Raw genomic sequence first — 19,073 nt, 5'->3', positions numbered from 1 at the left:
GGAGGTTCTACCCCCCCCCAACCCCTTTCCCCCCCAAACCCACCTTCCTCCGCTCGGCTGCTGCCTCCTCATCCTCCTCATCCTCTTCATCCACGTATTTGCTATGGGGAGAGCGGGGGGGGTCAGATCTGCCCCCCCCCCCCCCAAATTCCACCCCCCCAAAGCCCCCCCAAGCCCTCCTCACCCCTCCTTCTCCAGCACCACCTTCCTCTCATAGTCCTTCAGGTACATGGGCTTCGCCGGGCGCTCTTCATCCTCCTCCTCCTCGCTGGACGATGAGGAGTCTGGGGGAGGGACACAAGGAGCTGGGGCCCCCCCCATGGTTTTGGGGGACCCCCCCCGGCATTGGGGCCCCCCCCCCGGTACCTCTGGGGGTGTAGAAGGTGACGTCGGGGCGGTAGATCCGGGGGTCGCGGGTTTTGAGCAGCGCCAGCGTCCGGTAGAACTCCCGCTCCTGGACGGGGTCCACGGGCTGGGGGGGGGCAACGGGGGGTCACGGGGGTCCGGGAGGTACCGGGACACCCCCCCCCCCCCGGTTCCCAACTCACCACCTCGTCCCCGCTGGACTCGGACTCAGACTCGGAGCTGGAGCCGTCGCCGGTATCCCCGTAGCGCTCCTGCACTGCAGGGGGGGTCAGGCACCGGCGGCCCCCTCCGGTCACCCCCCCCCGGCCCCGTTCCCGTTCCCTGTCTCTGTTCTTGTTCCCGCTCCCTATCCCCCTTCCCTGTTCCCATTCCCTGCTCCTGTTCCCATTCCCATCCCCGGCTCCTGCCGCTCCCATCCCCGGTTCCCGATTCCTGCTCCCGCCGCTCCCGCTCCCCATTCCCGCCATCCCTGTCCCTGTTCCCATCCCTGGTTCCCGCTCCCATCCCCGATCCCCACTCACGCTGCTCCCGTTCCCGGTTCCCATCCCCATCCCCACTCCCCATCCCTGCTCCCGCTGCTCTTATTCCCGGTTCCCATTCCCGGTTCCCGCTCCCATTCCCACTCCCATCCCGGTTCCGGTTCCTGGTCCCGCTCCCATCCCTGCTTCCATCCCCGCTCCCGCCCCACTCACGCCATTCCCATGCCCATTCCCGGTCCCATTCCCACTCCCATCCTGCTCCTATTCCTAGTTCCCGCTCCCATTCCCGGTTCCGGCTCCCATCCCCGCTCATGCCATTCCCATTCCCGGTCCCATTCCCACTCCCATCCCGCTGCCATTGCCGGTTCCCGTTCCCGCTCCCGGTTCCCATTCTCGCTCCCATTCCCGGTTCCCGGTTCCCATCCCCGATTCCCGCTCCTATCCCCGGTTCCCATCCCTGGTTCCCATTCCCGGTTCCCTGCACCCATCCCGGGTCCCATCCCTGATTCCCGCTCCCCGGTTCCCACCCCCGGTTCCCCGCTCCCGCTCCCGCTCCCCGCTCCCATCCCCGGTTCCGATCCCCGCTCCCGCCCCGGTCCCGTTTCCGGTTCCGGTTCCGCTCCCGGCCCCGCTCACGCCGCCGCAGCTCCTCCCTCTCCCGCTGCCGCCGGAGCCGCTCCGCGAACGCCTCGTTCACGCGCAGCTTCGGCGCCGCCATCTCCGCCCACGTGACCCACCGCCACTTCCGCCACCACCGCCACGTGAACCAACACCCCCCTCCCCCTTCCCCTCAACCCGTCCCGCTCTCTTAAAAGGGCAACGCTCCGCCCGCCGCGGGTGGGGCCCGCCCGGGTCCCCGTTCCCGCCCCCCCCACAGACACACGGGGCCGGGGTCTCAGCTCCAGCTTTATAGGGGCAGCGGGTGGGGGGGGTGCAATGGGGGGGTCCTGGGGGGGTCCGGGGGTCCCCATTAGCTGGTGCGGAGCTGGTAGTCTGCAAGAGGGAGAGAGGGGGTGAGGGGGGGTCCCGCGGCCCGGGCGGGGATGGGGGTCCCGGGGGGGCCCCCCCCGCTCACCGCCGCTCTGGGTGATGTACCGCACCCAGGGCAGCGCCTGGTACCCGCTCTTCTCGATGATCTTCATGTACCGCACCTGCGGGCACGTGGGGATGGAGACACCCCCCCGGGCACCCCAATACCCCCCCCGGACACCCCAATACCATCCCGGGCACCCCAATACCCCCCTTGGACACTCCAACACCACCATGGACACCCTGACCCCCCCAGCCCCATAACCCCCCCAGCCCCACATTCCCCCTCAGACCCATATCCACCCCCCAGCCCCATATCCACCCCCCAGCCCCATGTCCCCCCCCAGACCCATATCCCCTCCCCAGCCCCCTATCCGTCCCCAACCCCATATCACCCCCCAGGCCCATGTTCCCTCCCAGCCCCATATCCCCCCCAGCCCCATATCCCCCCCACAGGCAGCACCTGGATACCGGACACTGTGAAATACGGGATCTCGAAGCGCACGGCCACGGGTGGGCGACCCTCCTCCTCCTCCTTCTCCACGCTGGGCAGCCCGAAGTGGGCGCGCATCAAGTGCTCCTTCCCCCCCTGCGCAGCACCCATGGCGATGACGAGGGGACCACCACCACAGCACCCATGGCGACGGCGATGGGACCACCACCACCACAGCACCCATGGCGACGGCGATGGGACCACCACCACCACAGCACCCATGGCGACGGCGATGGGACCACCACCCACCACAGCACCCATGGCAATAGCGATGGGACCACCACCACCGCAACACCCATGGCAATGGTGCCAGGACCACCACCACAGCACCCCCAGCGGTGGGACATGATGGGGACCTCACCGGGAAGGATTTGATGGTCCAAAGGACGAGGTTCCGCTCCGGGACGTACTTGGCGGAGCCGACGCTGGTCTTGAACTTGGGGGAATCGGCGTCGCTGGGCACCGGCACCGCGATCTCCACCCCGTTGGCCACCGATTGCTTCTTGAACTGGCCCTTGGCCTTGGGGATGGGGGGTAAATGGGGGGGGGGGGGGGGTCATGGGTGCCCCCGCATGGCGGTGTTGACCCCCCATTGCCTCACCTTGACCAGGATTTCCACCCGGCTGTGGGAGAACTTCTCGATGACCGACTCGACCCAGATGAGCGGCTTCACCTGCATTGAGGGGGGGGACGGGGACGGGGAGGGGGTGACCCCCATGTCCATCCCCCCCCCCAGGTCCCCTCCTGTGGGTGCCGGTGCTCACCTGGGTGCTGAGGCGATAGGACATGAGCTCGAAGTCCCCGTCGGGGGGGATGAAGGAGATGGTGCGGTCGGTGTCGAAGCGGGACAGACGCACGCACTGGTGGAACTTGACGTCCTCCAGCTCCACCGACTTGTTCTTGCCCCCTGGGGAGGGGCAGAGGTGACGGGACCCCCCCCCACACACACACACCCCCCCCCCAGGGCTCCCCCCGGGCCCCCCCGGGGCACTCACGGCCGGTCAGCTCGAAGAGGACGCGGTCGTTGAGGCCGAGGCGCAGCTCGGGCATCCCCGAGAGGAAAACCTTGAGCTTGATGGTGCCCATCACCTCGCTGAGCAGCACGCAGCCGCTGGCGCTCACCTGCCGAACGGCCCTCGTCACCAGCACCGGCACCAGCACCAGCACCAGCAATGGCACCGGCACCAGCAATGGCACCAGCACCATCAGTGGCACCAGCTCCATCAATGGCACCAGCTCCATCAGTGGCACCAGCACCATCAGTGGCACCAGCACCATCAACGGCACCATCTCCATCAGTGGCACCAGCTCCATCAGTGGCACCATCTCCATCAATGGCACCAGCTCCATCAATGGCACCATCTCCATCAATGGCACCAGCCCCATCAATGCCCCAGCACCATCAATGGCACCAGCACCATCAGTGGCACCAGCACCATCAATGGCACCAGCTCCATCAATGGCACCAGCACCATCAACGGCACCAGCTCCATCAATGGCACAGCTCCATCAGTGGCATCAGCACCAGCACCATCAATGGCACCAGCCCCAGCCCCATCAACATCATTGTCCCCATCTCCATCACCAACCCCACCAATATCACCAGCCCCATCTCCATCCCCACCCCAGCCCCATCCCCACCACCATCCCCACCATCCCCCCCCCCCTTCACCGCGGCCCCCCCGGCTCACCAGCAGGTTCACCGACTCAATGACATCGATGAAGACCTCGTTCTTCTTGTAGCGGATGCCCTCGGAGCGCCAGGACACGGCGTTGGTCACCGTGGTGGGGACCCGGGACCTGCCCGTCTCCAGCTTGTTCCCCTCCTGGGTGATGTACCTGTGGTCGGGGGGGGGCAGAGGAGGGTGAGGGGGGTCTGGGGGGGTCCCCACGCCCCACAGCGCCCCCCAAGCCGCTCACTCCTGCAGGATCTTGCTGTCGGTGGTCTGGGGGAAGCCAAAGTCCATCAGCTCATCCAGGAGCTCATAGACGATGACAAAGTTATCGCGGATGCTCTCCTCCTCCAGCTCCTTGAAGTACTCACAGAACACCTTTATGGGGGGGGGGGACACACACAAGCACCTCATCACCCCCTCTTTGAGACGAGCCCCCCCCCAAAACAGTGGGGGGGTCCCCCCCAACTCACCTCCACCACCTTATAGAGGAAGGAGTAGACCAAGGACGCGTTGCCGTTCTTCTTGGTGGTGGCCACCACTGGAAGGGGGGTTAAGGGCAAACAAAGGGGAGCAGCGGGGGGGGGGGGTCCCCAAGACCCGGGGGGGGGGGGGCAGAAGGATACGGTAGAGGTTGGCGTGCTTGATCCAGAGGAAGTGGACGTGGCCGTGGGGCAGGAGCGGCGCCAGCGCCCCCTCCTCCTCCCGCTGCAGCAGCAGCCCCATGAAGTGCTCGATCTCCCCCAGCCCCACATCCCCCTTGTAGTTGCGGCTGATGAGGGGCTGGGGGGGGGGGCACACATGGGGGGGGGGTCATAGATTGGGGGGGGGGTCAGAATTGGGGGACACCCAACACACACCCCCCCCCCCCAAACCGGGGTCATTGGGGTTGACCTGGGTTGACCTTTGGGGTGTGCCCTGGGGGGGGCTTTGGGGGGGTCTCACCTTCCCCTTGAGGTCCAGGATGAAGAGGGCAGAGGCGGCCATGGCGGTCCCCGCTCACGTCACCGCCGCCGTCACCTGCCCAGGTAAGCGGCTGCGCCCCAGGGCCTTAAAGGGGACGGATCGGGCCCCATAGACATTGTGGGGGGCCGGGGGGGGACACACGCCCCACATTTGATGCCCCACGGACACCTCCGTTCCAGCCCCGTGATATTGAGAGAGAGGGGAAGGGGTTGGGACCCCCCCACCCATGGGACCCTAACGCCCATGGGACCCTAATGCCCATGGGACCCCCCCCATCCATGGGATCCCTCCACCCATAGGACCCCAATGCCCATGGGACCCTAACGCCCATGGGACCCCCCACCCATGAGACCCCTCCACCCATGGGACCCCAACACCCATGGGACCCCCCACCCATAGGACCCCAATGCCCATGGGACCCCAACACCCATGAGACCCCTCCACCCATAGGACCCCAATGCCCATGGGACCCCCCACCCATGGGACCCCAATGCCCATGGGACCCCCAGATGGGCTGGGGGGGGGGGGAGCACTCCCGGTCCTCCTACACCACCCTGGGACCCCAGACTCCCGCATCCCCCATCTCAGGGGGTCCCCGCAACCCTGGACCCCCGATCTCCACCATGGAGCCCCCAATCCTCCATCTTGGGGGGGGGGGGTGTCCCTGCACCCCCAAACACCCCAATTCCCCTCTCGGGGAGTCCCTGCACCCCCAACCCGATGTCCCACCGCGGGAGGGGTCGCTGCATCCCCGAGCCCCCCCCCCCGAACCCCCATCCCCGCAGCCGGGTCCAACGGGGCTTGGGGGTTCCGGGGGTGATGTGATGGGGGACCCCTGCGCTCGGGACCCCCCCATGTTTGGGCCCCTCGGTTTGGGCCCCCCCCATGTTTGGCCCCCACCGTGTGTGGGGAACCCCCATCCTAGCCCTCGGCACCCCCGTTCCATAGGGGCAAAGAGGGGGGACACGTGCGGCGGGTTTGGGGGCGGGCGGCGGCGGGAGGGGGGGGGGCCAAAGCATCTCCCATTGTTCCCGTTGACATCACCGGCAGCCTATGAGCGCGGGCACCGCCGCCACCGGCCCCCGCCGCGCCCGGTGCTTTATTATTGCCTATATATAACCGTGGGGTGGGGATGGGGCAGGAAACGCGGCGTCACCGGGAACGGCATCGGGAACGGGAACGACAACAGGAACGCGAACGGCATCACCGCTCCCTTCGCCGCTTCCACCCGGTGTTACCGGGCCCGACCCCGCGCTCCGGTGCCCGTAGCGAAGCGTTCGGCGCCTTTAAAGCCGTCGCCGCCCCGTTACCGGAGGGTGGGTGCTCGGTGAAGCGAACGGGCACGCCCAGGGCGGCGCGTCCGGAGCCGAGCGCCCGCGTTGGCAATGGGGGGCCACAGGGACGGCTACTACAGCAAGCACGGTACGGGCTCGGCGGCCGGGGGGGGGGTCCCGGTGTTGTGGGGGGGGCACCGGAGGAAGTTGGAGCGCGGCGGGACAAGGAGGGAAGAACAACGTGGAAACGGGAGGGGAAGGAAAGAGGGAAACGAAAGGGAAACGGAACCGAAAGCGTTTTCGGCGTCACCCGCGGTCGTTGCCCTGGTTTTTTGGGGGGGGGGGGTCGTGGATCGGGGGCTGCCCTCGCACCAGTATAACCGGCACAACGGCGTGGCTGGCGCCGGTGGTTAATGGTTAATGATGGGGACAAACAGGTTTGGGCACCGCGGAGCTGGTTGTGGGTTCGTCGCTGGGGTTGGGGGGGTCCCTGCAGCCCCCAAACCCCCCCAACCCCCGTGTTTTGGGGTGCTGGGGAGGGCAATGGGTTGAGGGGGTCAAGGATTGGGGGGGGGGGGAGGCAGCGAGTGGAGCCCCCCCCCAAACACCCGGAAGAAGTGCCCCGGATGTGGGGTGCTCAGAGGCACCCCAAAGTGATGTGTCCCTCTATGGGGTTACCCTGTGCCCTTCTATAGACACCCCAAATCGGTCTGTCCCTGCCATGGGGTCGCTCTGAGCCCCCCCCAACCCAAAGACGCCCCAAAACAGACCGTCACCAACGTGGGCTTGATCAGAGCCCCCCCCGAATTGCCTCGAACCAAAGGTGTCCCTGGCGTGGGGTGCTCGGAGCCCCCCCGAAGTCCCCCCAAAGCTGCTCCTCCCGGCTGAATTCCTGCCCTATAAATAAAGCCGGGATGTGGGATCTGATGCTGGATTCCCACCATCTCCCTTCCCCCCCCCCCGCCCCGGCCCTGCTCCAGGGGGATTTTGGGGTATCCTGGGCAACGTTTATGCAGAGAACCACACGGAAATGGGTTTTCCAAGGGGAGAATTGCTCCCAACAGTGCCCGGAGGTTGTTTCCCTCCGGATCTGGCTCATCCTGAGGGTTTTGGCTGAGGTGTTGCATTCCCTGGCGAGGAGGAGGATGAGGAGCCCCTTCCTCCCACCCCACAACTCACCGTTCCTGTTCCTCCTCCACTTCCACAGGGGCGCCGCAGAAGTATGACCCAACGTTCAAAGGTCCCATCTACAACAGGTAAGAGCCGAGGCACCGGTGGTGCCGGGATCCCTCTTCCCGTTCCCGTTCCCAGCGCTGCTCTTCCCGCTGGCAGGGGCTGCACGGACGTCATCTGCTGCATCCTGCTGGTCCTCGCCATCGCGGGCTACGTGGCGGTGGGCATCGTGGGTACGTACCGGGCCCTGGCGAGGCGGGGGGAGAAGGTCTCTATGGGGAGATGTGGGTCCAGGGGCTATGGGGGTGACCACAACCGCCTGCTCTGCCTCCCCACACGCAGCCTGGAGCTATGGGGACCCCCGGAAGCTGATCTACCCCACTGACAGCCGCGGGCAGTTCTGCGGGCAGGAGGGCACCTCCAATGAGTACGTGTCGCTGTCCCCCCCTTGGGTATCGCACCCCACGTCCCCTCCTGGGGGGCTCTGGGGGCAGCGGAGCTGGTGGGTGCTGGTTTGCTTTGCAGGGGGAAGCCTTTCCTCTTCTACTTTGACATCGTGAAGTGCGCCAGCCCCGTGGCGCTGCTGGAGTTCCAGTGCCCCACCACGCAGGTGCCAAGCCCAGCTCCGCAGGGATGCTCCGCTTCCACGCGGTCGTGGGATCATGGGATGGGTTGGGTTGGAAGAGTACTTAAAGCTCGTCCAGTTCCGTGGGCAGGGACACCCCACACTAGAGCAGGTTGCTCCAAGCCCCTGTGTCCGACCTGGCCTTGATGGGATGGGGCAGCCAAACCTTCTCCCTTCAACCCATCCCAGTGTCCCACCACCCTCGCAGGGAAGAATTCCTTCCCAGGATCCCATCTCAATCCCCCCTCTGGCAGGTTAAAGCCATTCCCCTTGTCCTGTCCCTCCATCCCTTGTCCAAAGCCCCTCTCCAGGTTTCCTGCAGCCCTTTTAGGCACTGGAGCTGCTCTAAGGGGTATCCGGAGCCTTCTCCAGGCTGGACCAGCCCAGCTCTCTCAGCCCGTGGCCTCCTCTCCCCTCCAGATCTGTGTCAGCGAATGTCCAGACCGGTTCCTGACGTACCTGAGTGCCTACAGCTCGTCCCAGGAGCTGGAATACTACCGCAACTTCTGCGTCCCCGAGTTCAAAGACCTGCAGAAGGTGGGTCCGTGGAACGGTGTCAGCGTTCCCCATGTGGTCATTCCCACCCAAAGCCTTGACATCCATCCCGCCCATCCCCATCCAGGATCCCATCCAGGTGTTGAAGGACAACGAGTGCCCGGCCGTGCTTATCCCCAGCACCCCACGTAGGTCTGGAGGGTTATGGGGCTGTGATGGGACCGTTCTGGTGGGGCTGAGGTTCCTGGTGGGGGTTTCCAGGGATGCAGTGGTGGGTTATGGGTCTGGGAAGGGGTTTGGCTCCTTGTCCCAGGGCGGGTGGATGGATGGAGGGAAGGATGGATGGATGCGTGGATGGAGGGATGGATGGAGGGATGATGGGTGGATGGGGGGAGAGATGGATGCATGGATGGAGGGAAGGATGGATGGATGCGTGGATGGAGGGATGGATGGAGGGATGATGGGTGGATAGATGGATGGAAGGATGGATGGATGATGGAGGGAGGGATGGATGCGTGGATGGATGGATGAATGTTGGATGGATGGATGGAAGGATGGATGGATGATGGAGGGAGGGATGGATGATGGATGGATGATAGATGGATGGATGATGGATGGATGGATGGATGGGTGGATGATGGATGGATGACGGAGGGAGGGAGGGATGGATGATGGATGGATGATGGATGGATGGATGGATGATGGGTAGATGGATGGATGGGTGGATGATAGATGGATGACGGAGGGAGGGATGGGTGGATGGGTGGATGATGCCGGCTTTCCCCATCCTATGCCCAGTGGTGCGGCGATGCTTCCCGTCCATCCAAGTCAAGAATGGAGTCGTCATGGTCGACAACGAGACCACCTACGACGACGGTCAGGGTGGCGTTAGGAACGTCACCGAGCTGCTGGAAGGAGCCAAGTGAGTCCATCCCTACAGGTTGGACACAGGGGCCTGGAGCAACCTGCTCTAGCGGAAGGTGTCCCTGCCCGTGGCAGGAACTGGAGGAGCTTTAAGGTCCTTCCAACCCACCCCACAACGTGATTCTAGGATGCATTTGTGGTTGCAGGAAAGCCAACCTGGTCCTGGAAGCCAGAGAACTGGCCATGAAGATCTTTGAGGACTACACGGTCTCCTGGTACTGGATAATCATGTGAGCAGATCCCTCCCCACCACCCGCTTCCCCCCTGGCCTCTGTGTCCTTCCCATTCAAACCCCACGGGAGATGGTGGAGGATGTTCTGGAGCACCTTCGCTCGTGCTCCATCCCCTCCAGCATCAGCGATTCCTGTTTCTGGCTGCCCCCATCCACCATTAAAGCTTGGGAAGGGAACGGACACGAGCGCTGGTGGGACACGCTGGGGATGGGCTTGACGTGTTGCTGCCTTCCTCCCGCAGAGGCCTCGTGATCGCGATGGTGGCCAGCTTGATCTTCATCATCCTGCTCCGCTTCCTGGCCGGGATCATAGTGTGGGTGATGATCGTGATGGTGATCCTGGTGCTGGGCTATGGTGAGCGGGTGCTCAGGAGCTTCCCCGTGGCTTCCCCCAGTTTCCCGGCCCTGTTCGAAGTGGCCTTGGCACAAGGAAGTTCACCCACAGCATCCTCCCCGGTGGCTCCTACCGGAACATCAGCATCGGTTGGGGCCAGGCGGACCCTTCCAGCGTCTCGGTCTCCGCTTCCCGGTGCGGATCTGCCACCTTCCCGCTTTTCACCCCAGGAATCTTCCACTGTTACATGGAATACGCGAAGCTGAAAGGGGAAGCGGGGTCTGACGTCTCCGTGAAGGACCTGGGCTTTCAGACCGACCTGCGCGTGTACCTGCACCTGCGGCAGACGTGGCTGGCCTTCAGTGAGTCTCCAGCCTCCTCCGGACGCGGCACCGGGCGCCTTGAGGTGCCCCGGCGCTACCCACGGCCCCCTTCTCCTCGCAGTGATCATCCTGAGCATCGTGGAGGTGCTGATCGTGCTGCTGCTCATCTTCCTCCGCAAGAGGATCCTCATCGCCATCGCGCTCATCAAGGAGGCCAGCAGGTCCGGGCGGCCCCGAGGACACGGGGATGGGCTCTGGCCGTCGGGCTCTTCCCGTCATTGAGAGGACTTTAACCAGGGTTTAACCATGTTCCCGGCAGAGCCATTGGTCACATCATGATGTCACTGCTGTTCCCGTTGTGCACCTTCTTCCTGCTGTGCCTCTGCATTGCCTACTGGGCCAGCACCGCCGTGTATCCTTTCCTCTTCCTCCTCCTCCTCCTCCTCGCACCTCGTTCGGGTTTGAACTTAACCCAGAAGCTGACGTAGCGAAGGGGTTCCAAAGGGCCGCGTTTGAGCTTTGTGTTTCCTTACCTCGCCCCGCAGCTTCCTCGCCACCTCCAACGAGGCCGTTTATAAGGTGTTCAACGAGTCCACGTGCCCGTTGGCGGGGCAGCCCTGCGAACCCGCGGTGAGGGCCTTGGGGAAACTCAAATGGATCATCAAATCCCAGCCCGGGTTGGGTCGAAGGGACCTTAAACCTCCTCCAGGTCCAACCCCCTGGAACACCAGGGACACCTTCCACTGGAGCAGGTTGCTCCAACCTGGCCTTGAACAGGGATGGGGCAGCCAAACCTTCTCCCTTCAACCCATCCCAGTGTCCCACCACCCTCACAGGGAAGAGCTTCTGCCTCAGAGCTCATCTCAATCTCCCCTCTGGCAGGTTAAAGCCATTCTCCCTTGTCCTGTCCCTCCATCCCTTGTCCAAAGCCCCTCTCCAGGTTCTTTGTAGCCCCTTCAGGCCCTGGGGTGCTGCAGGTGCTAAATCCAGTGTCAGAGATGAGATTGCTCGTGGTGGCTCCGCTCTTCCACGTGCGCTTCTGCCCCTCTGAGCTCCTTCACCTCACGTTGCTCCTTTGCTTCAAGCCGTTGCACGCGCAAAGCTGAGCTGCCGTTACCACCGCGTGGAGCGGGAGAACCTCTTCTCAAAGTCAGGATCGCTTTGGGTTGACCCAAAGCTGCCGTCGCTTTGGCCACCGCGGTGCATGAACCTCTCTTGTCCTCTCTAGACCTTCAACACGAGCAACATCACCACGCTGTGCCCCGATGCCCAGTGCCTCTTCGCGTTCTATGGGGGCGAGACGGCCTATCACAAGTCCCTCATCGTGCTCCAGTTCTTCAACCTCTTCATGTTCTTCTGGCTCATCAACTTCGTGATTGCGCTGGGCCAAGTGACGCTGGCCGGAGCCTTCGCATCCTACTACTGGGCCTTCAAGAAGCCCGCTGACATTCCGGCTTTCCCGCTCTTCGCCGCCTTCGGCCGCGCGCTCCGGTACGTCCCCCCCTTCGAGGATGATTTGGGAGCTCCTTGGGGTTGTCCCATTCACTAACCAGAGGGATGTCCCCCAGGTACCACACCGGCTCGCTGGCCTTTGGCTCCCTCATCCTCGCCATCGTCCAAATCATCAGGGTCATTCTGGAGTACCTGGACCACAGGTTGAAAGGTACAGAAGGGAATGAGTAGATGGATGAGTTCCGTGTCCCGCTCGTGGCAAGTGTCCGGGGGCATCACTGTTTTGGGAGAGAACGGAGGTTTTCCTTGGAGGATCCTGCAGCGGTGGGATGCGCTGCTGGGCCAATCCCCCAGTCCTGGGGATCCATAGGGAAGACATGTCTTGGTTGTAGGACTCTACTGGTCACCCAACGTGAACAGCACAAGTGTGGGTGCACGGGTGCGAGGCTCATCCCACCACCCCAGGGACACCGGCCGCGGGCTGTAGGGATGGAGGCAGCAACGGGGACCTTCAACTTGCTCCTATAAGAGAAGGTGTCTCCTGCTTTGGCTGCTCACCCGCTGCCGTGTGTTCCTCCAGCTGCCGAAAACAAGGTCGCCAAGTTTCTCCTGGGCTGCCTCAAATGCTGCTTCTGGTGCCTGGAGAAGTTCATCAAGTTCCTCAACCGAAACGCCTACATCATGGTGAGAGGCTCCAAAGGGTCGTGCCGACAAGGTTGGGGGGGAACATCTCGGCGCCCTTGGAGGTGTCTTTGGGGGGCTGTTGGGAACCGTGTCCCCTGATGTCAAGGGGGCTGGAACTGGATGATCTTAAGGTCCTTTCCAACCCAACCCATTCCATGTCATGGGAAAACAAAGCTTTCCAGTGTTAAGCCTTGACCTGAGCCACACTTGGACGCTGGGAAGGAGCTTCTCCGAGGTGGCGGGTTGAGGGACCTGTCAATGGCTGAGGAAGGGTGGGATTTAGTTGCAGATGGGGTTAACTGCGCCCTCCTCCCCGAGGAGGCTCCAGCGCAGCTCCATTTCCCTCTTCTCTGCCCCTTCATCCTGGTGTCCCGCCCCAGATCGCCATCTACGGCACCAACTTCTGCGCCTCTGCCCGCAACGCCTTCTTCCTGCTGATGAGGAACATCATCAGGTGGGTGCTGGTGGGTGCTGCTCTCCCAGCAGCCGGGTGGGAGCGAGCGGATGCGGAGGCTCATCCCTCTCTTCTTCCCAGGGTGGCTGTGTTGGATAAAGTCACGGATTTCCTCCTCTTCCTCGGCAAACTCCTCATCGTGGGAGGTGTCGGTAAGGCGGGAAGTTCCTCCTTTCGCAGCCACTTCCACCGCCCCAAACCCTGCTCTCGTCACCCCTCCCATGGAACTGCTCCTTTCCATCCCCTCTCACACCTTCCCTGCCGGGCAATCCCATGGGCACCTCCATCCTTTTGCTTCTCCAGGAATCCTCGCCTTCTTCTTCTTCACCCATCGGATAAAGCTGGTCGAGGACACGGCGCCGACCCTGAATTACTACTGGGTCCCTATTCTGGTGAGCTCCTTCCCCATCCCTTGGTGCCTTCAGGAGCAGCAGGAAGAGCTCCTTTCCACGACGCCCCAATCCCCCTCCGCTCCCTGAAGGACCGTCTTTGTTGAAGGTGTTTTCCCCATCCCCAATGAAACGAGCTCTTTGTCCCGGCCGGCCTCGTCCTCCCCGTGCTGCCCACACTGGCCTCCACCCCGTTGTGTTGTGCCGAATGGGGCTGCTCCTGCCCCGTTCCCTCCCCTCCTTTCCCTGGGGAATGCGGGATCCAGCAGGTTTCCTCCTTGGCGGGTGCCAGGGAATGCCGTGACCGCACAATCCCTCTTTCAGACGGTGATCGTGGGCTCCTACCTCATTGCCCACGGGTTCTTCAGCGTCTACGGCATGTGCGTGGACACCCTCTTCCTCTGCTTCTGTAAGTACCACCCTCAGAGGGTCCGTGTCCCGCCGGGCAGCGTTTGTGGTGGCCAAACCTCCCTCCGGAGGTGCCTGGATTTGGGCTTTGCTCCCCATCCCCATGGCCTCTCGGAGCAGTTTTCTCCTGCTCTTCCCTTTCCCAACTCCTTCCTCCCCTTTACCCACCTGCCTCCCCCCCCGGCCTGTCCCTGGGTCTCTCTTGGTCTTTCTGCTTCGGTGCTTTGGTCTTGGGGGATCCAAACTGCAACTAACTTTGTCTTTTCTCTTCCTTTTTTCTCCCTCTCCTCTTTCTGTCTCTCTCCATGTTGTCCTTCCTTCATCCCTGTCTCTCTCCATGTTCTTCCTTCATCTCTCCCTTTCCATGTTCTCCATCCTTTATCTCTGCCTGTCTCCATGTTCTCCTTCCTTCATCCCTGCCCCTCTCCATGTTCTCCTTCCTTCATCCCTGCCTCTCTCCATGTTCTCCTTCCTTCATCCCTGTCTCTCTCCATGTTCTCCTTCCTTCATCTCTCTCTCTCCACGTTCTCCATCCTTCATCCCTGTCTCTCTCCATGTTCTCCATCCTTCATCCCTGCCCCTCTCCATGTTCTCCATCCTTCATCCCTGCCCCTCTCCATGTTCTCCTTTCTTCATCTCTCCCTCTCCATGTTCTCCATCCTTTATCCCTGCCCCTCTCCATGTTCTCCATCCTTTATCCCTGTCTCTCTCCATGTTCTCCATCCTTCATCCCTGCCCCTCTCCATGTTCTCCTTCCTTCATCTCTCCCTCTCCATGTTCTCCATCCTTCATCCCTGTCTCTCTCCATGTTCTCCTTCCTTCATCCCTGTCTCTCTCCATGTTCTCCTTCCTTCATCTCTCTCTCTCCACGTTCTCCATCCTTCATCCCTGTCTCTCTCCATGTTCTCCATCCTTCATCCCTGCCCCTCTCCATGTTCTCCTTTCTTCATCTCTCCCTCTCCATGTTCTCCATCCTTTATCCCTGCCCCTCTCCATGTTCTCCATCCTTCATCTCTCCCTCTCCGCTGCCTCTCGCTGCTTCTCCCTCTTCCCCATCCGGCCGCTCCTTCTTGGGCTTGTGGAAAGGTGAAGATCTGGAGAGGAACGATGGATCTCCCGAGAGGCCTTACTACATGTCCCCTGAGCTGAGCGAGATCCTGCTGAAGGGGACCCTAGAGCCTTCCAAAAGCACCGATAGCCAGGGCTAAGGGGGGGCCGCGCGCCGGCGGGGCCCCCCGACCCCAGCAGCCTTCTCCTAAGCCTGTGCTTAGCGCAGATCTTCCCCCCGATGCCCTTCGATGCCTTGAGGGTGGAGGGGGCCCGATTCCTCAGCGCCTGCCCCACCTCCCTGCCCCGCGACGACTGTTCTAATGCGAGGACGAACCTCGGGGGTCCCCCAGAGTTAAGCTGGGGTCCCACGTGTCCGCAGAGCGCCCGGTGGGACACCCATGGGTGCTGATACGGTGCTGGTGAAGCAGAGATCTTTGCTCCTCCGGGCCAGCTCTGCTGCGGGCGGGAGGTGACTTGTGCTGGGATGTGCTCGGGGGGTTCCGCAGCCCCAGAGCTGGTCTCCGCTGTGTTCTGTCCCCAGCAGAGCACCATGAGCCCCGCTCCTCGCCCTGCTTTTTCTATGCAGAACCGGCTTGGTGTGTAAAGAGGTTTCTTTAGGAGGTTGTAGAGCTTTTGCTTCCGAGTCTGGAGCAGAGCAGAGCCCCCATCACCGAGCAGAGCTCGCCCTGGCCCCGTGCCTTGTGCCATCAGCGCCGGGAAGCTGAGCGGAGCCGGCGCTGCCTTCAAGCCCTTAAGACTCGAGAGGGTTTTGCTCACAGCATCCCTTGTTTGGGATCATTCCCCAGGCTGCTTCCAAAGGTTTAATGGCCGCAGGGAGGTGGTGGCTCCTCCTGGGCTCCGCTTTTCCCTCTCGCAGTGGTTGAGTTGATGTTTAGCTTCTCGCCGGTGCTGCAGGGCTCTGCCCATGCTAACGCAGAGCCTGTCTTTCCAGTCCTGTCAGGGCAAAGTCCAATCCCTCCCAGGACATCCTGAGGTGCTTTCCCAAGGGCTGGAACTCTGTGCTTCCTTTGGGTTTGGCCGTTGGCTGTGCCTTGTCCAAAGTGCTTCACGCTCATGGCACGGAGCCATTGCTGGTGCTCAAAGAGCAGGGAATGCTCCAGAGAGGATGGGAATGGTGTTCCCGGCGTGCCGAGGGGATCTCTTCTCACTGTTAAACCTTCCTGCTGCTCCCCCGCTCCCTGGATAAAGCCAGACCCCCCCAAACCTCTGCTTCCTCCTCAATAACAGCAGCTTGTCTCTGGAGCGTCGCGCTCTCTTTATGATCATCGAGTCACAACATGGTTGGGTTGGTTAAAGCTCCTCCAGTTCCAAGCCCCTGGAACACCAGGGCCACCTTCCATAGAGCAGGTTGCTCCGGCCTGGCCTCAAACACTGCCAGGGATGGGGCATCCAAACCTTCTCCCTTCAACCCATCCCAGTGTCCCAGCACCCTCACAGGGAAGAGCTTCTGCCTGAGATCCCATCTTCCCTCTGGCAGGTTAAAGCCATTCCCCTTGTCCTGTCCCTCCATCCCTTGTCCAAAGCCCCTCTCCAGGTTTCCTGGAGCCCCTTCAGGCTCTGGAGCTGCTCTAAGGGATCCCTGTGGTGGGTGCTCAGCACTGACACAGGGACAACGTGCCCACCTTGAGCCATAGACTCTTCTCTCTATCGGAGATACCATCAGACCAGCATCTCTCTGCCTTTAAAGGCTCCTTGCTGGGTGTGTGGGACCCCCAACACCAACCTGTGTGTCTGCCCCCCCCCCACTGTGTGTGGGGCCATGGGGGGGGTTCTCTTTGCAGTGGAAGACCTGGAGCGGAACGATGGCTCGGCCGAGAAGCCTTATTTCATGTCCCCCGACCTGAAGAAGCTCCTGAAGAAGAGGAACAAAGGCCACCGGGACGCGTAGATCCTCGTCCCTTCCTGCCCTTCTCCTCCTCACCCTGTGAATGAACCTGAAATCCCCATCTTGGGGGGGCAGGCGGGGGCAGTGGCAGCGGGGGGGTCGCTGCAGAGAGGGATGGATGGATGTTCCTAATGATTCCACGTGAAATCCTTGGGATTGCCAAGCCAAGACCATTGCGGCCAATGTCCCACCTCAAGCGCCGCGCTTGAGGAGCGGCCTGAAGCTGGGATCTGGCTCCACGTGGGCCAAGTTCCAGCTCCCAATGGAGGAGTTCCATGGAAATCCAGCTGGGAATTCCAGACCGAGCTGATGGGCTCACGCAGCTCCTCCCCTCGGGATTTATTTGCAGCCATCCCCAAGTCTTGTATTGCTGGCGTTGATTCCTACCCGGAGAAGCAGACCCTGCGGAGATCCCTTCGCTTCTCTTGCTGCCCCTTGTGCTGAGCACCTTTAGATAAGGAATCTTGATAGGAATATCACCCGGGAATGCCGGAGGTGGAGGGGAAAGATGCGTCTTTTTGCACTGATTCCTTCCCCTCCAAACCCCACATTAGAAACCAACTCATCCTGTAGAGCAGCGCCTTCCCCAACTGCAACCAGACGCTTGGTGATGGGCGTTGGAAGATGCTGATGAAGGACTAATGTTTGTACCTCTTCTTTTTGGGTTAAGGTTGGGTGGTTTTAAGCAAACCAGATGCCAAACGAGAGGTTGCCTTACACCCATCGGTGGCGGGAGGCTGTGGCCACCACCACCATGGTGCTACATGAGGCTCCGGTGGGCACCCCATCAACCACAACCCCTCTTTGCGGCCAAAGCAAGTTGTGCTGAAGGATGCGTTTGGCTTCTTTTCTCTGTATCTTTCAGGCACCTTTAGCTCCCTGTAGTGGTTTGTAAAACACAGGATGTTTTCTAGCTGAATTCTTCACTGGTTTTGGGGGGGTTTAGGTATATTTGGAGCTGTTTCAGCTCCGTTTCTTGTGACAGACGTTGAAATCTCTACCCGAGACCCAAGTGCGGAGCCGAACGCCTGCGTAGCTCCGAAGCACCGGTTGCAGTGAGGCTCTTTCAGGGCTGGGATAGAGCTGAAAAGCGAAGGCAGAGGTGAAGGTGGGGCCAAAAGGGAAAGGGAGAGCCAAAAAGAACCAGGGAATGGGTTGGAAAGGAGCTTAAGATCATCCAGTTCCAACCCCCTGCCATGGGCAGGGACACCTTCCACTAGGTCATGTCACCCAAGGCTCTGTCCAACCCGGCCTAGTAAAGAGCCAAAAGGAATAGGGAAAGGCAACGCTAAAACAAGGAGAATCCTCTTGGTTTGGGACAAAAGTAGGACTAACAAAGGGAATAACTACAGGCTCTATTCACGTTACAGCTCTGCCTGCACCCTGAGAACCCGTTTGTTGCAGGCTGGTACCTGAGGAATGATGTTGGGTTCCGTTCCTGGCCGGAGCCTTGGCACTGGGGTGACAGTGACTCTCGCTCCTTGACTTTTGTGTCCCAATGCAGCCACTTTTGGTGGTGGAAACACCATGGGGAAGGGCAGAGGATGATCCATAACCCCACTGCTTTGCAAGGGCAATGTTGAGGTTTAAGGTGTCCATGGGCCTGGCCGGAGGAACCAAGCACAAGGGCTCCTTTCTGGGTTGAGACGCAACTTCTGTCCTTGTAACCCGCATCCACTCCGCCTCGTCCCCCGCGGGAGGCTGGGGCATGGAGAACCTCCTCCAAACCCTGCTGCCGAGGGCAGGGCCGATGTTCCACACAATAAACTCCTTCTTTTCTAATGGATCTCTGAGCTCGGGGCGCCAGTGGCTTGGGGGGGGTTGACTAAGCACAAGGGCTCGTTGGCCAACCCTCAACACTCGGGCTCAGCACTCTCCAAAGAGGGTTTTTAATGGAGCATCTGGACACTTCCAGTCATTTAGGTTCCTGTTCAACTGAAGCCAAAGGGGTCCCTGCTTGCTCACCAGTGAGCTCATCCCACATCCGAAGCTCCCGGAGCTCGGTGCTGGTCCATGCGTGGTCCTTCAGCCCTTCCCTGGCAGCCAATGAGCCGCTGGCGCCCTCTGCCGCCACAGCAACAGCGGGTGACCGGCACCCATGGGTGGCCCCTAGTAGAGGTCACCCCATAGCAATAGAGGGAACAAGGCAAAGGGCCGGGTCCTGCGTTTGGGCCACAACGTCCTCATGGAACGCTCCAGGCTCGGGGAAGAGCGGCTGGAAGTTGCTGGTGGGGAAGGAGCTGGATCGATGGAGCTGAACATGAGCTTGGAGCCAAGGGTTCCGGCAGCGTCCTGGATCAGCACTGCCGCGGCAGCAGGACCAGGGCAGGGATTGTCCCCCTGC

The 19,073-nt window shown here is 61.8% G+C and overlaps 3 protein-coding genes across 6 annotated transcripts; 1 reads left to right on the top strand and 2 right to left on the bottom strand.

The window, feature by feature from the left end:
• Positions 1-7: 7 nt before the first annotated feature.
• Positions 8-1,589, bottom strand: KRI1 (KRI1 homolog). The gene is made up of 5 exons (XM_030475201.1): positions 1,482-1,589; positions 549-622; positions 367-472; positions 185-284; positions 8-101 (listed from the first exon to the last, which is right to left on the bottom strand). Exons 1-5 carry the CDS (start codon positions 1,561-1,563, stop codon positions 8-10), a joined length of 456 nt encoding a protein of 151 aa, XP_030331061.1. The 5' UTR covers positions 1,564-1,589.
• A 149-nt stretch (positions 1,590-1,738) lies between these two features.
• On the bottom strand, positions 1,739-7,558 carry AP1M2 (adaptor related protein complex 1 subunit mu 2). Of its 2 annotated transcripts, XM_030475287.1 has the most exons (13): positions 7,460-7,558; positions 4,986-5,090; positions 4,667-4,823; positions 4,514-4,581; positions 4,288-4,418; positions 4,059-4,206; positions 3,363-3,489; positions 3,132-3,274; positions 2,969-3,040; positions 2,729-2,887; positions 2,338-2,463; positions 1,921-1,996; positions 1,739-1,838 (listed from the first exon to the last, which is right to left on the bottom strand). In XM_030475287.1, exons 2-13 carry the CDS (start codon positions 5,025-5,027, stop codon positions 1,816-1,818), a joined length of 1,272 nt encoding a protein of 423 aa, XP_030331147.1. In that variant the 5' UTR covers positions 5,028-5,090; positions 7,460-7,558; the 3' UTR covers positions 1,739-1,815. The 2 variants fall into 2 exon arrangements, with proteins under 2 accessions (XP_030331147.1, XP_030331148.1); XM_030475288.1 differs by lacking the exons at positions 4,667-4,823; positions 7,460-7,558 and having other exon boundaries at positions 4,514-4,522; positions 4,986-5,299.
• On the top strand, positions 5,030-18,515 carry SLC44A2 (solute carrier family 44 member 2). Of its 3 annotated transcripts, XM_030475285.1 has the most exons (23): positions 5,030-5,068; positions 6,148-6,428; positions 7,488-7,536; positions 7,613-7,686; positions 7,796-7,880; positions 7,979-8,063; positions 8,499-8,615; positions 8,701-8,761; positions 9,372-9,495; positions 9,644-9,727; positions 9,972-10,084; positions 10,294-10,425; positions 10,508-10,607; positions 10,706-10,798; positions 10,932-11,016; positions 11,615-11,877; positions 11,955-12,049; positions 12,419-12,522; positions 12,903-12,976; positions 13,058-13,128; positions 13,280-13,368; positions 13,690-13,774; positions 14,860-18,515. In XM_030475285.1, the coding sequence occupies exons 2-23, from the start codon at positions 6,392-6,394 to the stop codon at positions 14,979-14,981; spliced, it is 2,142 nt and encodes a 713-aa protein (XP_030331145.1). In that variant the 5' UTR covers positions 5,030-5,068; positions 6,148-6,391; the 3' UTR covers positions 14,982-18,515. The 3 variants fall into 3 exon arrangements, 2 of the variants coding, with proteins under 2 accessions (XP_030331145.1, XP_030331146.1); XR_003989868.1 differs by lacking the exon at positions 5,030-5,068 and having other exon boundaries at positions 6,060-6,428; positions 12,851-12,976; positions 16,626-18,515; XM_030475286.1 differs by lacking the exon at positions 5,030-5,068 and having other exon boundaries at positions 6,063-6,428; positions 16,626-18,515.
• The last annotated feature ends 558 nt before the right edge of the window (positions 18,516-19,073 follow it).

Source organism: Strigops habroptila, unplaced genomic scaffold (assembly GCF_004027225.2).
Source record: "Strigops habroptila isolate Jane unplaced genomic scaffold, bStrHab1.2.pri NW_022045634.1_ctg1, whole genome shotgun sequence".
Classification (NCBI taxonomy): domain Eukaryota; kingdom Metazoa; phylum Chordata; class Aves; order Psittaciformes; family Psittacidae; genus Strigops; species Strigops habroptila.
This window is presented reverse-complemented; position numbering and strand designations above follow the sequence as displayed.

Coding starts and splice junctions, on each gene's coding strand:
- KRI1 (XM_030475201.1), bottom strand. CDS start 1,563: ATGGCGGCGCCGAAGCTGCGCGTGAACGAGGCGTTCGCGGAGCGGCTC. Junction 285..366: donor CACCTTCTACACCCCCAGAG/GTACCGGGGGGG, acceptor TCCCTCCCCCAG/ACTCCTCATCGTCCAGCGAG. Junction 102..184: donor GTGGTGCTGGAGAAGGAGGG/GTGAGGAGGGCT, acceptor CTCTCCCCATAG/CAAATACGTGGATGAAGAGG.
- AP1M2 (XM_030475287.1), bottom strand. CDS start 5,027: ATGGCCGCCTCTGCCCTCTTCATCCTGGACCTCAAGGGGAAG. Junction 4,824..4,985: donor TCCTGGACCTCAAGGGGAAG/GTGAGACCCCCC, acceptor CCCCCCCCCCAG/CCCCTCATCAGCCGCAACTA. Junction 4,582..4,666: donor CAAGCACGCCAACCTCTACC/GTATCCTTCTGC, acceptor CCCCCCTTCCAG/TGGTGGCCACCACCAAGAAG.
- SLC44A2 (XM_030475285.1), top strand. CDS start 6,392: ATGGGGGGCCACAGGGACGGCTACTACAGCAAGCACG. Junction 8,616..8,700: donor AGTTCAAAGACCTGCAGAAG/GTGGGTCCGTGG, acceptor ATCCCCATCCAG/GATCCCATCCAGGTGTTGAA. Junction 12,977..13,057: donor CTGATGAGGAACATCATCAG/GTGGGTGCTGGT, acceptor TCTTCTTCCCAG/GGTGGCTGTGTTGGATAAAG.